A 13,413-nucleotide genomic window follows, 5' to 3' on the forward strand; every position below is an offset into this window, starting at 1 on the left:
GGTAGGGTGGAGAAGCAGATGGACGCTTCTCTTGTGTACCCGGGCCAGGAATCAAACCTGGGATTTCCACATGCCGGGCCAATGCTCTGCCACTGAGCCAACTGGCCAGGGCTGGCCCAAGGCTTTTTAGAAGAAAAGAGAAGACAGCCTGATCAGAGAGGGGGCACTTTCTGTATCTGTGCTCAATACCCAGACAGGATGGGGCACCTGTAGGATCTTCTCCCAGAAGTCACTTCCTCCTCTGCCCTGAAAATAAGGTTTCGTGACATACACATCAGGAAGCAGCCTTTACATTCTCTGAGGAGACCTGCTTTCCAAGAAGGGAATGCTTGTCTCGTATAGACAGCCATTCCTGCCTCCAAACCACAGAAATCCTCCGCTGTAAACTAAGTCAGAATGGCTTCCCTTCCAGTACGATATCTTCATCTCTTGTGAGATCAGTGTGAATGAATTCTTCAGACCCTGAGCAATGCTGAGGAAATGACAAGTCAAGAATAATACTGTGTTTACCAGCAGGGATGACAGAGCTGCCACCACAAACTGCCACATAGCAAAACCCACCACTTGATGTGGAGGACCTTGTGGTGGGGAGTTCTGGCAAAAATCCATGTGTTTGTAAGCAAGACAATAGCGATGATTTAAAACATTGTAGGGAACTGATTTATTGTTAAGTTATTAAGTTATGACAGGTTAGAGACTGAGCAGAATATGCAGCGGGGACACTATACCAGCAGTTCTCAAACCTTGGTCAAAACTTGTTAAGATATAGGGACACGGGTTCTGCTCCTCAGAGATTTTGGTTTGATAGATCTGTGGGGTTCATTTTAAGCAAGCCCTTACAGTTGGTGGAAGTGGTTGTCTGTGGCCCACACTTTGAAAACATTCTCCTAAAACGTTTCTTGGAATGCATTGAATTCAGAGATTGTAAAGGACATAAGTGGTAGTTAGTTTTTCACAGCATACCAGGAGGGTGGACTGTGTAGATGAGCCTCCCCGCGTGGAGAGTGTTCTCAAATGTCTACTTTGCAGTTGAGACCCCTGGACACTGGAGGGATATGAAGCAGGAGAATGTCTGTCTGGTTGAGCTACAGCCTGGTCATGCAGAATACAACAACGTGGCAGACAAGTTTAATAAGACCTGCGCACACTTCAAGATAGAGAAGGTAAGCTTTCTCTGACATGGACTTTCTTAATGGCGGAAATAAGGGGTATTGTGGTCCTGGATAAATATATTTGGATTCATTTCCTATCAATTTTTTTTTTTTTTCTGAAGCTGGAAACAGGGAGAGACAGTCAGACAGACTCCCGCATGCGCCCGACCGGGATCCACCCGGCACGCCCACCAGGGGCGACGCTCTGCCCTCCAGGGGGCGATGCTCTGCCCATCCTGGGCGTCGCCATGTTGCGACCAGAGCCACTCTAGCGCCTGAGGCAGAGGCTACAGAGCCATCCCCAGCGCCCGGGCCATCTTTGCTCCAATGGAGCCTTGGCTGCAGGAGGGGAAGAGAGAGACAGAGAGGAAAGCGTGGCGGAGGGGTGGAGAAGCAAATGGGTGCTTCTCCTGTGTGCCCTGGCCGGGAATCGAACCTGGGTCCTCTGCATGCTAGGCCGACGCTCTACCACTGAGCCAACCGGCCAGGGCCTCCTATCAAATTTTTAATACAGAATTAAAATATTTTATGGCAGTTAGATTTTAGATTCTAGATTCTACTCGTTACCAAAGTTACTGAGATATTAAGACTGAGATTCTTGTGTCATTTATTACAATATAATAGTAGATTCAGTGTGATATTAGATTACTAAAGATACATATTTCTTTTATGAAGTAAGCTAATGAAAATTCAAATATATGGCTTCAAAGTTGCAGTTGGTAACTAGCAAACCAGCACAAAGAAACATGTGGAGGCTCCCCAGGTTGGAGCTCTGTGTCCGCCCCTCTAGAGGCTCACAGATCAGCAGTGCCCACTTCCTCAGTAAAGCCAATGGCCCTTCCATTGTTCATCTCATTTATTTTGGCATCTTGCACTCTTAAAAATTAATATTGTTCTTTGAAATTTATGTCCTTTCTTGTGGGTACAAGAAAATTACCCAGGCCACAGAGCTGGACTGGGGTCATTCTTTGATTTTATTGTTTCTATTAATGGTTTGAGATTAAATAAAGACAATGGTACTACTATTAAGGATCTACTGAAAACGAATGTTGAAAAGCCTGTAAAAATTCTTATCTACAGTAGTAATGCCCTGGAGCTGCAAGAGACCTCAGTCACACCAAGTAACGTGGGGCGGCCAGGGCTTGCTGGGAGTGGGCATTCATTTCTGCAGCTTTGATGAGGCGAATGAAAATGTTTGGCATGTGTTGGAAGTGTAATCAGATTCTCCTGTGGCACTGGTAGATCTGAGACCTCACAGTGATTACATCACTCAAGCAGCTACTGTCCTAAATAAGTTTGAAGATCTGTACAGCTTTTTTTGAAACACATGAAGCAAAACCATTGAAACTTTATGTGTGTATACAGACACCGTCAACTGTCGAGAAGTGATTATTACACCAAATTCTGCATGGGGTGGAGAAAGCAGCTAAGATGTGCCATTGGATATGGTTATTTGCATCAAATACCTACACGCCCTTTTGAAGAAGGAAAGAAAATTTTTCTTCCAGGACAGATGACTGGTACACCTATTACCCCCTTTAAAGATAGGTTTACGGAGGTCCAGCTATCCTCGGTTAACCCCCCTGCCCGCCTTTGTCATCACCAGGAGCTACAGAAATCGAACAGGGTCTGTCTGGACTTTCTGTCAGCTCAACTCCACCAGCTGTCAGTAACGTTCTCAGTACAGGCGCACCAGCAGTACCATTATTGCCACCACCAGGCAACCAGTCCCTCACTTCCGTGCCATCAGTGAATCCAGCTACTGCATTACCATGTCTGATGCCTTTATCAGCAGGACCACCTAGCCTGCCTCTGCCTTCCCCAACCTCAACCTCCCCGCACCGCACGTCATGCCTGGTGTCCGCCTTCCAGAACTCGTGAACCCGAGTGTGCCACCTCTTCCTTCCCTGCCTTCCCGAAACTTACCTAGCATTGCGGCTCTCCCATTGCCATCCGAGTTCCTGTCCTCATTCCCTTTGGTCCCAGAGGGCTGTTCTGCAGCAGGCTGAGGGCGCTCTCCTCCCTCCCACCCACCAGCAGCCCACCCCTCCACCCTGTCAGGACCACTGCAAGGGCAGGCGCCGCCTCAGCACTCGCTCTGGATGTGACACTCTCAGTGTCAAGGCCCCCATCACTGTTGAGGACAGAGCCGGCGAACCCACCCCAGCCAGTGAGAAGCCTGTTGCTGCCGTAACGGACGCACAGGCCTCCAAGTCACCTTAGCTTTGAGCCATCTTCAGATTGGCGTGGTGTGCTTATTTAACCACAGGAGCGCATCTGGGAGTGCAAACTATCATTAATTTCACACTAGTTTGTAGCGTCCTGTAAATTGTAAATGATTCTAAGGGGAGAAACAAAGCGAGAGGATCTGGGATTGTATCCTGCCAAGTGGGTTCATGGGCTGCAGAAGGCACCGTCAGAAAGTGCTTGTATTTTAAAACCAGAAAGAATTGTAAGGGTGGCTTGCTGCCAGGAATGCACTGTCGTTCTTGGGGTGTGTGTGCATCTCTGGGAAAGGTGGTGACAGGTGTCCACTGGTGTCCTTGTCTGTCTGCTACTCTTCTTTAAGAAAATGAAGTATTTTATGCCTGTACTAGGCATAAAACACATGCAACATTTCTTGTATTTTGTGAATCCGTTGCGAGAATGCAGACCACCTCACTAAACCGTGGAAAGAAAAGATACTTTACTTTTGGTCTCCATGAATCACATCCTGTTAAGGTTTACATGAAAATCCCAACTAAAGATGTTAAAGTTACACAGTTTATACTATTAATTGTTCAGCCTATACACAGGTCCTTGTCTTGAGCTCTCAAAATTACTCAGACAACATTTTGTAACTGCTGCTGTTGCTTTATACGTCCACCATAAAAGGGCATTTAAAAAGAATTAGAGGAGGTGTTGCACAGTTTAAACCAGAAGGTGGCACTTTGTGGCTACTTGAAATCTAGCTACACTGGGAATAGCTCAGCGATAGATGACAGTAACTGAGCTTTCCTCTGTGGTCGTTTCAGTGACAGCCCCTGATGCCCTGTGTGCGCCTCCTCTCAGGGTGCCGCACATCTGTAATGTCATTGTTCATGTCTTACTGTTTGCTTCCTCCTGAGTTTTCTAAGAGATAAGTTAAGTGAAATTGATTTACTGAATGAAATTAAATGCATTTTATCTCTCTGTTTTTTAAGTAAGAAAAAAACCTCTAATGCAAATAAGTATATTTATCATTTCCCAACCAATACAATGAATTTTTAGCACTTTATTTATTTATTTATTTATTTATTTCATTTTTCTGAAGCTGGAAACAGGGAGAGACAGTCAGACAGACTCCCGCATGCGCCCGACCAAGATCCACCCGGCACGCCCACCATGGGGCGATGCTCTGCCCATCCTGGGCGTCACCATGTTGCGACCAGAGCCACTCTAGTGCCTGGGGCAGAGGCCACAGAGCCATCCCTAGCGCCCGGGCCATCTTTGCTCCAATGGAGCCTCGGCTGCGGGAGGGGAAGAGAGAGACAGAGAGGAAAGCGCGGCGGAGGGGTGGAGAAGCAAATGGGCGCTTCTCCTGTGAGCCCTGGCCGGGAATCAAACCCGGGTCCTCCGCACGCTAGGCCGACGCTCTACCGCTGAGCCAACCGGCCAGGGCATTTTTAGCACTTTAAATCCATTTATCTCCTCTTTCCTTTCTTTCTTTCTTTCTTTCTTTCTTTCTTTCTTTCTTTCTTTCTTTCTTTCTTTCTTTCTTTCTGTGTGAGAAAGAGAGACAGAAGGACAGGCAGGGACAGACAGACAGGAAGAGAGAGAGAAGCATCAACTTCTTGTGGCACCTTAGTTGCTCATTGATTGCTTTCTCATATGTGTCTTGACTGGGGGGCTTCAGTTGAGCCAGCAACCCCTTCCTCAAGCCAGTGACCTTTGGGCTCAAGCCAACGACCATAGGGTTATGTCTATGATCTCACGCTCAAGCCAGTGATCCCAAGCTCAAGCTTGTGATTCTGTGCTCAAGCCAGATGAGCCCATGCTCAAGCTGGCAACCTCAGGGTTTTGAACCTGGGTCCTCAGCATCTCAGGCCAATGCTCTGTTTATTGCACCAGTGCCTGGTCAGGCTGTACTACTACATTTAATCTGAATTTTAATTCTAGGTATATTATAACACCTGTAAAATTTTACCCCACTGTCCTTCAATTCTTCTTGTATTTTCATGCCTATATCTTGGGATCATTTTTCTTTTGGCTTTACTTTTTTTCTTTTTAAGTGTAAATCTGTTCATTATGTTTCTAATAGTCTCAGTTTTTGTCTGAAAAATAACCACATTTCACTTTCATTCATTGAAGAATATGCTAGCTGGGTTTAGAATTCTGGGTGGCAGTTGTTTTCTTGAAGCATTTTGAAGAAGTTATTCTACTGTCTTCTGACTCTATTTCACTCTGCATTGTCCTTCTACCTGGGAGCTTGGCCCACCAAATCCTTGTTGCCTTCAAACGGACATTTCCCCCACAGTTCTTCTAGTAGTTGTTGGCAAGAGCATTGGTCTGAAACAAACAGTTTACCACAGCCAGAAGCCTGCTGCTAAAATAAACCTCTCAAGTTAAATTTTAAGATTTATTTGCAGTGTTTTTTTAATCTTATAATTTATCCCACTAACTTATTACTTGAAATAATTTGTTTTTTGTGTGCAGCTAGTACATTTTAGAAGGGTGAGTGCTCACTTTAGCAATACATATGAAGAAAGAAAAGGGGAGAAACAGGATTGAAAGGATTAATAAATAAGAATGGTTTCAAAACTCTATAAGAAGAAAATTTTAAGGCTTTTAGAAAATGAGTAAAATAAATAAAATTTAAGGTAAATAGAAACAAAATAGAAGTAGGCAGTTAAAGATTAGAAACTTAATTGTAGGTAAAAGAAAAAGAAAAATTTAAATCTCAAATCAGATCAACAAAATGCACAATAATACTGAGACTTTGACAATTTCCTATGTCAATTATAAATAGAAACCCAAAACTGGAAGAGAAAAACAGAGAACCAGGTGAAAGCAGGTAACAGTGTTAGAACTGAGAGTTCTCTAGAATGGAAACATATTCTGACAACATGGAACCTTCATTTTGTGCCTTTCCATGAGGGGCTACCCCATTCTCCCACTCCTCAGTCTCTCCCAGGACAACTAGGAAACTGCCACTACCTGGTCATTGGGAAGTTTCAAAGCTGAGCTGCAACGCAGGACCCAAGGAGTTTTCACCACAGTGGTTTCACCTGTAAACCACTGTTCAAAGAGTATGATCAAAGCATAGCCACTTTGAAATGCAGATTGGTGCATCCACTATGGAAAACTGTTGAGTTTCCTCAAAAAATTAAAAATGGAATTGCCTTATGACCCAGCAATTCCACTTCTCAGATTATATCTGAAGAAACTAGAAACACTAATTCTCAAGAATATATATACACCCCTATGTTCACTGCAGTATTATTTATAATAGCCAAGACTTGGAAGTAACCCAAGTATCCATCAGCAGATGAGTGGGTAAAAAAGTGGTGGTACAGTTACACAATAGAATACTACTCAGCCATAAAAAAAGGAAACCTTAACTTTTATAACAGTATGCATGGACCAAGAGAGTATTATGCTAAGTGAAATAAACCAGTCAGAGAAAGACAACCCACCATATGATTTCACTTATATTTAGAATCTAATGAACGAAATAAACAGACTCATAGATACAAAGAACAGACTGACAGCTGTCAGAGGGGAAGGGTGTGGGGACGGGGTGAAAAAGGTGAAGGGATTGTAAAGTATAAATTGGTAGTTGCAGAGTAGCCACAGCGTAGGGAATATAGTCAGTAATATCAAGTTGAATAGATACAGGGTCAGGTGGGTACTTGAAACAGTGGGGGGACCACTCTGTAAAGTGCATGGTTTTCTAAGCACTTTGCTGTATATTGGAAACTAATACTGAATGATAGTGAATATAAACTGTCATTGAAAAATAAATCAGAAAAAAAAAAAGCATGGTCACTTTGGTCTGCAGCCAAGTTCCCTTCTGCCAGGAATCATGCCTTACTCTTCCGACTGGCCAGGAGATTAATTTTCATTAATTAATTTCCTTCTTGCCTTGACACTAGTGATTCTCCCCTGGTTAGAACGTGGCTGGGTCAACCAGGAGGACTGAGGAGGAGAGGGGCAAAATGACGAGGCGAAGTAGACTGCAAAGTAGCAGCAATTACAAGGAAGGTGAAAAGCAGGAGTTGGACTGCCTTGGCCAAGATCCAAAACATCGTTTGCTCTTGTAGTGCATAAAAGATGTTAAAAATTAAATCAACTTTTCTTCCCAAGGCCTGACTTGTGAAACACTGGCTCTGAAAAGATTTACGAATACAGAAAGCTGCCATCTGGCATTGAATTTACTGTTGACTGTAATTTTTACTTATAAAAAAAAACACAGCGGTCATATTTCATTTGCTATATCTTGCCATGGGCTCTTGGCACCAACGGAATAGTTTTCCTTCTTGATTTGCAGATTCAGAGGATCCAGAATCCGGGTCTCTGGAAGAGCTACCAGATGAAGAAAAGAAACATGGATGACAAAAATGGCCAAGTCAATAATGAGAGGCTGCTCTTCCATGGGACAGATGTGGATTCATTGCCACATGTCAACCTAAAAGGCTTTAACCGCAGTTATGCTGGAAAGAATGGTAAGGAAGCAAGTCATGTGGCTGCTCCAGAGGAGGTGTCAGCCCTGAGGAGCCAAACCAGCAAGGGGCCGGGTGGATTGCGCTGTGTTCATGGTTCATGGCCAGGTTGCAGCCTACCGTTTCTGCTCAAACTCACTACATTTCACCCCAAAGGGACTGACCTGCCCTCTGAGGTAGAAGAATGATTTTTTAAAGTTAAAAACAAATTTTTTTTTTTTTTACAGGGACAGAGATAAAGTCAGAGAGAGGGATAGATAGGGTCAGACAGACAGGAACGGAGAGAGATGAGAAGCATCAATCATCAGTTTTTCATTGTGACACCTTAGTTGTTCATTGATTGCTTTCTCATATGTGCCTTGACCATGGGGCTACAGCAGACCGAGTGACCCCTTGCTTGAGCCAGCGACCTTGGGTCCAAGCTGGTGAGCTTTTTGCTCAAGCCAGATGAGTCTGTGCTCAAGCTGGCGACGTCGGGGGTCTTGAACCTGGGTCCTCGCATCCCAGTCCGATGCTCTCTCCACTGCGCCACCCCCTGGTCAGGCAAAAAACAAAAATATTTTTAAAGAGGCTTTAGAGAAAACTGAACATTATTTAACAGTATTTGACATGTTGGGTCAATACGTCAAATTATAGACTATACTGACATTATTATTTTTTTTTTTTTTATTTTTCCAAAGTGAGAAGCTGTGGGGGGGGGACAGACAGACTGACTCCTGCATGTGCCCCACCAGGATCCACCTGGCAAACCCACCAGGGGGCGATGCCCTGCCCATCTAGGGAGTTGCTCCACTGCAATCGGAGCCATTCTAGTGCCTGAGGCAGAGGCCATGCTGGCTGCATGGTGGACCAACTTTGCTCCCATGGAGCCTTCGCTGCGGGGGTGCTGGGGGGAAGAAAGATAGAGAGAATGGAGAGGGGGAGGGGTGGAGAAGCAGATGGGCACTTCTCCTGTGTGCCCTGGCCGGGAATCAAACCCAGGACTTCCACGTGCTGGGTCAGTGCTCTACCACTGAACCAACCGGCCAGGGCCTACATTGATATTCTTAAAACTGTTGTTTTTCTTTTCACAGCTACAGCCTTTGGAAAGGGAACCTATTTTGCTGTCAATGCCAAGTATTCTGCTAATGATACATACTCCAAACCAGACGTCAATGGGAATAAGTATATGTATTACGTGCGAGTGCTTACTGGATTGTTCACGGTTGGAAACCGTTCATTAATTGTCCCTCCTCCGAAGAACCCTCTAAATCCGACTGACTTGTACGACACTGTCACAGATAATGTGAACAACCCAAGTTTATTTGTGGTATTTTATGATGACTATGCTTACCCAGAGTACCTCATTACTTTTAAACAATAACATTTTGATATTCCTCACAAAAGATATGATTCATCTATCTGTAATTAGCCATTTTTTTAACCTTTTCCATCTCATGGCATACTTCAACTAATTACCAAAATTCTGTGGCACTCCAAAAAATGTATTTTTTTACAATCTAACAAAAAAATAGGTGTAATTTTGGTTCATTAACACCAGACAGCTACTGTTGTGTTGGCTGTTACCATTTCTTTTTTTTTTTTTTTTTTTTTTTTTTCATTTTTCTGAAGCTGGAAACAGGGAGAGACAGTCAGACAGACTCCCGCATGCGCCCGACCGGGATCCACCCGGCACGCCCACCAGGGGGCGACGCTCTGCCCACTAGGGGGCGATGCTCTGCCCATCCTGGGCGTCGCCATGTTGCGACCCTCCTGGGGGTCGCCATGTTGCGACCAGAGCCACTCTAGCGCCTGGGGCAGAGGCCACAGAGCCATCCCCAGCGCCCGGGCCATCTTTGCTCCAATGGAGCCTTGGCTGCGGGAGGGGAAGAGAGAGACAGAGAGGAAGGCGCGGCGGAGGGGTGGAGAAGCAAATGGGCGCTTCTCCTATGTGCCCTGGCCGGGAATCGAACCCGGGTCCTCCGCACACTAGGCCGACGCTCTACCGCTGAGCCAACCGGCCAGGGCTACCATTTCTTTATTTGACAGTCTAAGGGAAAAGAGGCCAGTGCCCCTGACTAAATAGATAGTGCGTGTCTTGTGGCACACCAGTTGAAAATCCCTGATCGATACCTATGTATTTGGAAAACAAGTTTTAGATTTTTTTCTCTTAATAGCTTTTTTTTAAGATCGAAGGATCCTTGTCACTGAAATCAGACTTTCTTCAGCTTCTCTTTTATAACTAAAGCGAAACTTTCTTGAAATCAATAAATTTGAGAATTTAAATCAGATACGTTGCAAGTGTGTGTTGTCAACCATGGACATCAAGTCTGTAGAAGAAGAACAGGTTCCTATTTTCAGGAAGGAGGGAATAACAATCTTGAAAGCAGAGGGCACAGCTATGAGTTTCAGCTGCCACTGAAGGAGACAGCTGGTATGTCAAGATGCCACATTACTGTGGGGAGCAGTGTTACTAAGAGGTTAGGACTGTTCTCTTTCTTGGGGACAGAGATGATGTCTTATCCATTTTTTTTTTATCCAGAAATATTTCATAAACCAATTAAGAGTGAAAACCCCTAGTCAGACTCTTACCAGGTAGGAACCATTTCTTCAATATCCTTGACTTACTGTCACATTGCCTCAAATGGAATGGATTCAGTGGGGAACTTCATTTTTCATAAACCGATCCGTGACATAGGGGCTCCAGTCCAGGCTCGGGGACTGCGGTGCAGCTGTGCCCTGCACAGCCAGGGGCTGTGGTCGAGCTTGCAGTGCAGCTGAACGGTGTCCTGTGGAGTTGTGCAGCACAGCAGCCCTGACTCCAGTGCGTCCTATTCATGTTGAATACAAGTCTGCTTTCTTGTAACTTTTTATGGTGTTAATTTGGCCCAGTGGAAACAGTAAGATAAGCCTACTACACCTTTAGTGTCAAACCCTCATTATGTTAAGATTAAATTCTAAGATTATTAAACGGAAAATTTTCTTTGGCAGCCTACCTTTGAATGCTTTAATGTATATAAAATACCTGACCAGGCGGTGGCGCAGTGGGTGGAGCATCAGCCTGGGATGCTGAGGACCCAGGTTTGAAGCCCTGAGGTCGCCAGCTTGAGCATAGGGTCGCCGGCTGGAGCATGGGCTTGCTGGCTTGAGCATGGGATCATAGACACGACCCCAAGGTCGCTCTACTGAGCCCAAGGTTACTGTAAGATATTTTTTCCCTGCCAAGAAAGAAAGAAGGGTGTAGCCACGAAGTGTGGAATAATAAATGCTTTATTTAGTACAGCGTTTCCCGGACGATGTTCCCTTGGTCCCGGGGACAGAAGCCAGGGAGGTCGCATAAAGGAAACTGCGTGGTGGAGAGTTAAAGGGTTGTCTAGGGTGGTTGAGCTGATATGACGTGGTGAAATTTCACTGGCTGACGAACAGTCTCTCTTTTCCAAGGATTCTTGGGAAGTTTCCTTTGGAGTGCATGGGCGTGGGCGGTTCAGTCAAGTTCCAGGGTCTGGTTCCTCACGTGACCTTACCCCATTGCCCACACCTTACATTCTGATCTTTTCTTTTAAATAGGGGTGCCACTATTCGTCTGGCTATTTCCTGCTGGTTAGAGGAGGGGGAGATTGGAAGGTGGTGGCTTTGAGGGGAGTCATGAGGGACATTTGTTTGACCGTAACTCAAGAAACTTCACAGATGCGGTTCTGTAAGGATTTAAAAAAAAAGAGGAGGCCCTGGCCGGTTGGCTCAGCGGTAGAGCGTCGGCCTAGCGTGCGGAGGACCCGGGTTCGATTCCCGGCCAGGGCACATAGGAGAAGCGCCCATTTGCTTCTCCACCCCTCCGCCGCGCCTTCCTCTCTGTCTCTCTCTTCCCCTCCCGCAGCCAGGGCTCCATTGGAGCAAAGATGGCCCGGGCGCTGGGGATGGCTCTGTGGCCTCTGCCCCAGGCGCTAGAGTGGCTCTGGTCGCAACATGGCGACACCCAGGAGGGTCGCAACATGGCGATGCCCAGGATGGGCAGAGCATCGCCCCCTGGTGGACAGAGCGTCGCCCCTGGTGGGCGTGCCGGGTGGATCCCGGTCGGGCGCATGCGGGAGTCTGTCTGACTGTCTCTCCCTGTTTCTAGCTTCAGAAAAATGCAAAAAAAAAAAAAAAAAAAAAAAAAGGAACAATAGGAGGATCTGCAGGGTCCAGCCTTTTGGTGAGCTGGAGATGGGTAGGGCCCAGTCGTTCCGGCTGCCAGCGGTCCTGCATGGGGGCAAGCTTGAGGCAAAACTGCATGTCAGGAGTGGTATGCGAAGGGGAAAAGAAGGGGTCCCATTCATTCCATAATCGAGACCTATGAGGGAGCTAGAGGTCTAGAGTGTGATGGCAAAACAAAGATAACCCCCGTGCCCATAAGAAATGAGATGGACTTACCAATTATCTGCAGCATAACCCATGGTTTGTTGAGGGTGATGGGGGTCTCTGAGTCCAGGCCACGTCAATTGTCCATGAGGTCTAGGTATTCAAGCGATGGGCCCTCCTGGCTGGCTTGGCCTCCCATTTGGGCAGCTTGTCCTCCACGTAGAGGTGCTGAGGAAAAGCCTGTTGCCCAAAAGGGGCAGTCACTCCGCCAGTGACTGGGCTGCTTACAGTCAGGGCAGGGCTTAATGGGCAGCCGTGGGCAGGGGCCCTGTTGGGACCAGTGACCCTGCTTGCCACATTTAAAGCAAGCTCCTGGTGGGATTCCTCTCTGTGGCCCAGACTTGGGTCGGGCACCTCCTGTGCCTTGCCCCTGTTGCTCTGCCGGCCTCAGGGCTGCCACAAGAGCCTGGGTTTGGAGAGTTATCTTCTGCTGCATGCCAGTCTGGCAAACAGCCTTGGCCTTTTTCTACTAGTTGCTACCATTAAAAACTTTAAATGCCGTGTTCACAGGTCTCGGATAGGGGTTTGGGGGCTGAGAATAAGAGAAGGGGGGCTCCTGGGGAGCCTGGCAACCAAATCCGGCCAGAAACGCTGGAGCCAGAGGCCAAATTAGTGTAAGGGCCAATGGCTGGCGGAGGGTGACCTGACAGAGGAGGGGCTTAAGAACACAGTGGAGAAGGGAGGGGCCCCTGGCCAGCAGGGGAGGAGAAAGAGGGACTGGTATTTGCAGGTGAATGAGAAACAGGATTTTGCGAAGGGGGGAGGGGGCTTCTGGAGGGAAGAGACCTGAGTGGGAGAGGTCCGCAGAGGGACCAGAAAGGGGTCCCGAGAGAGGGGCGCCCCAGGGGTCAGGCGAAAGAGGAAAGATCAGGAGCAGAGTGTTTAGTTGAGGTTTCTCTGGCCAAAAAGGGCCTGCACCATGTAGCAGGTGGCACAGAGATTAGGATCGGAGCACAAACACTAGAAGCCCTGAATGTTAGGGATCTCCAACCAGTTCCCAGTTCTTTTGGTGATAAATTGTTTAGGATGTTAATATAGAAAGTACCTTCAGGAGGTCACCTGGTTTGATTATCCAGTGGGTTCTGTGGCCTGGCCACAGCGGAGAAGAACAGTTTCTTCTTTAGGAAGGGAAGGTACTCCAGGAGCCTGTGCCTCTATGGCCACCCTCAGTCCTTGGAGTGGTTAGAGATGAGAATTGGCATCCT

The 13,413-nt window shown here is 46.7% G+C and overlaps 1 protein-coding gene and 1 pseudogene across 1 annotated transcript in view; both read left to right on the forward strand.

The window, feature by feature from the left end:
• PARP14 (poly(ADP-ribose) polymerase family member 14) overlaps positions 1-9,411 on the forward strand; it is a 51,068-nt gene extending 41,657 nt beyond the window's left edge. The window contains exons 15-17 of the mRNA XM_066241638.1: positions 1,030-1,163; positions 7,660-7,834; positions 8,905-9,411. Of these exons, the coding sequence (XP_066097735.1) occupies positions 1,030-1,163; positions 7,660-7,834; positions 8,905-9,194 (599 nt within the window). The 3' untranslated portion in view covers positions 9,195-9,411. The remainder of the gene's footprint in view (positions 1-1,029; positions 1,164-7,659; positions 7,835-8,904) is intronic.
• Positions 2,074-3,374, forward strand: LOC136312205 (Golgi reassembly-stacking protein 2 pseudogene; annotated as a pseudogene).
• Positions 9,412-13,413: the final 4,002 nt, after the last annotated feature.

This window comes from Saccopteryx bilineata, chromosome 8 (assembly GCF_036850765.1).
Source record: "Saccopteryx bilineata isolate mSacBil1 chromosome 8, mSacBil1_pri_phased_curated, whole genome shotgun sequence".
Taxonomy (NCBI): domain Eukaryota; kingdom Metazoa; phylum Chordata; class Mammalia; order Chiroptera; family Emballonuridae; genus Saccopteryx; species Saccopteryx bilineata.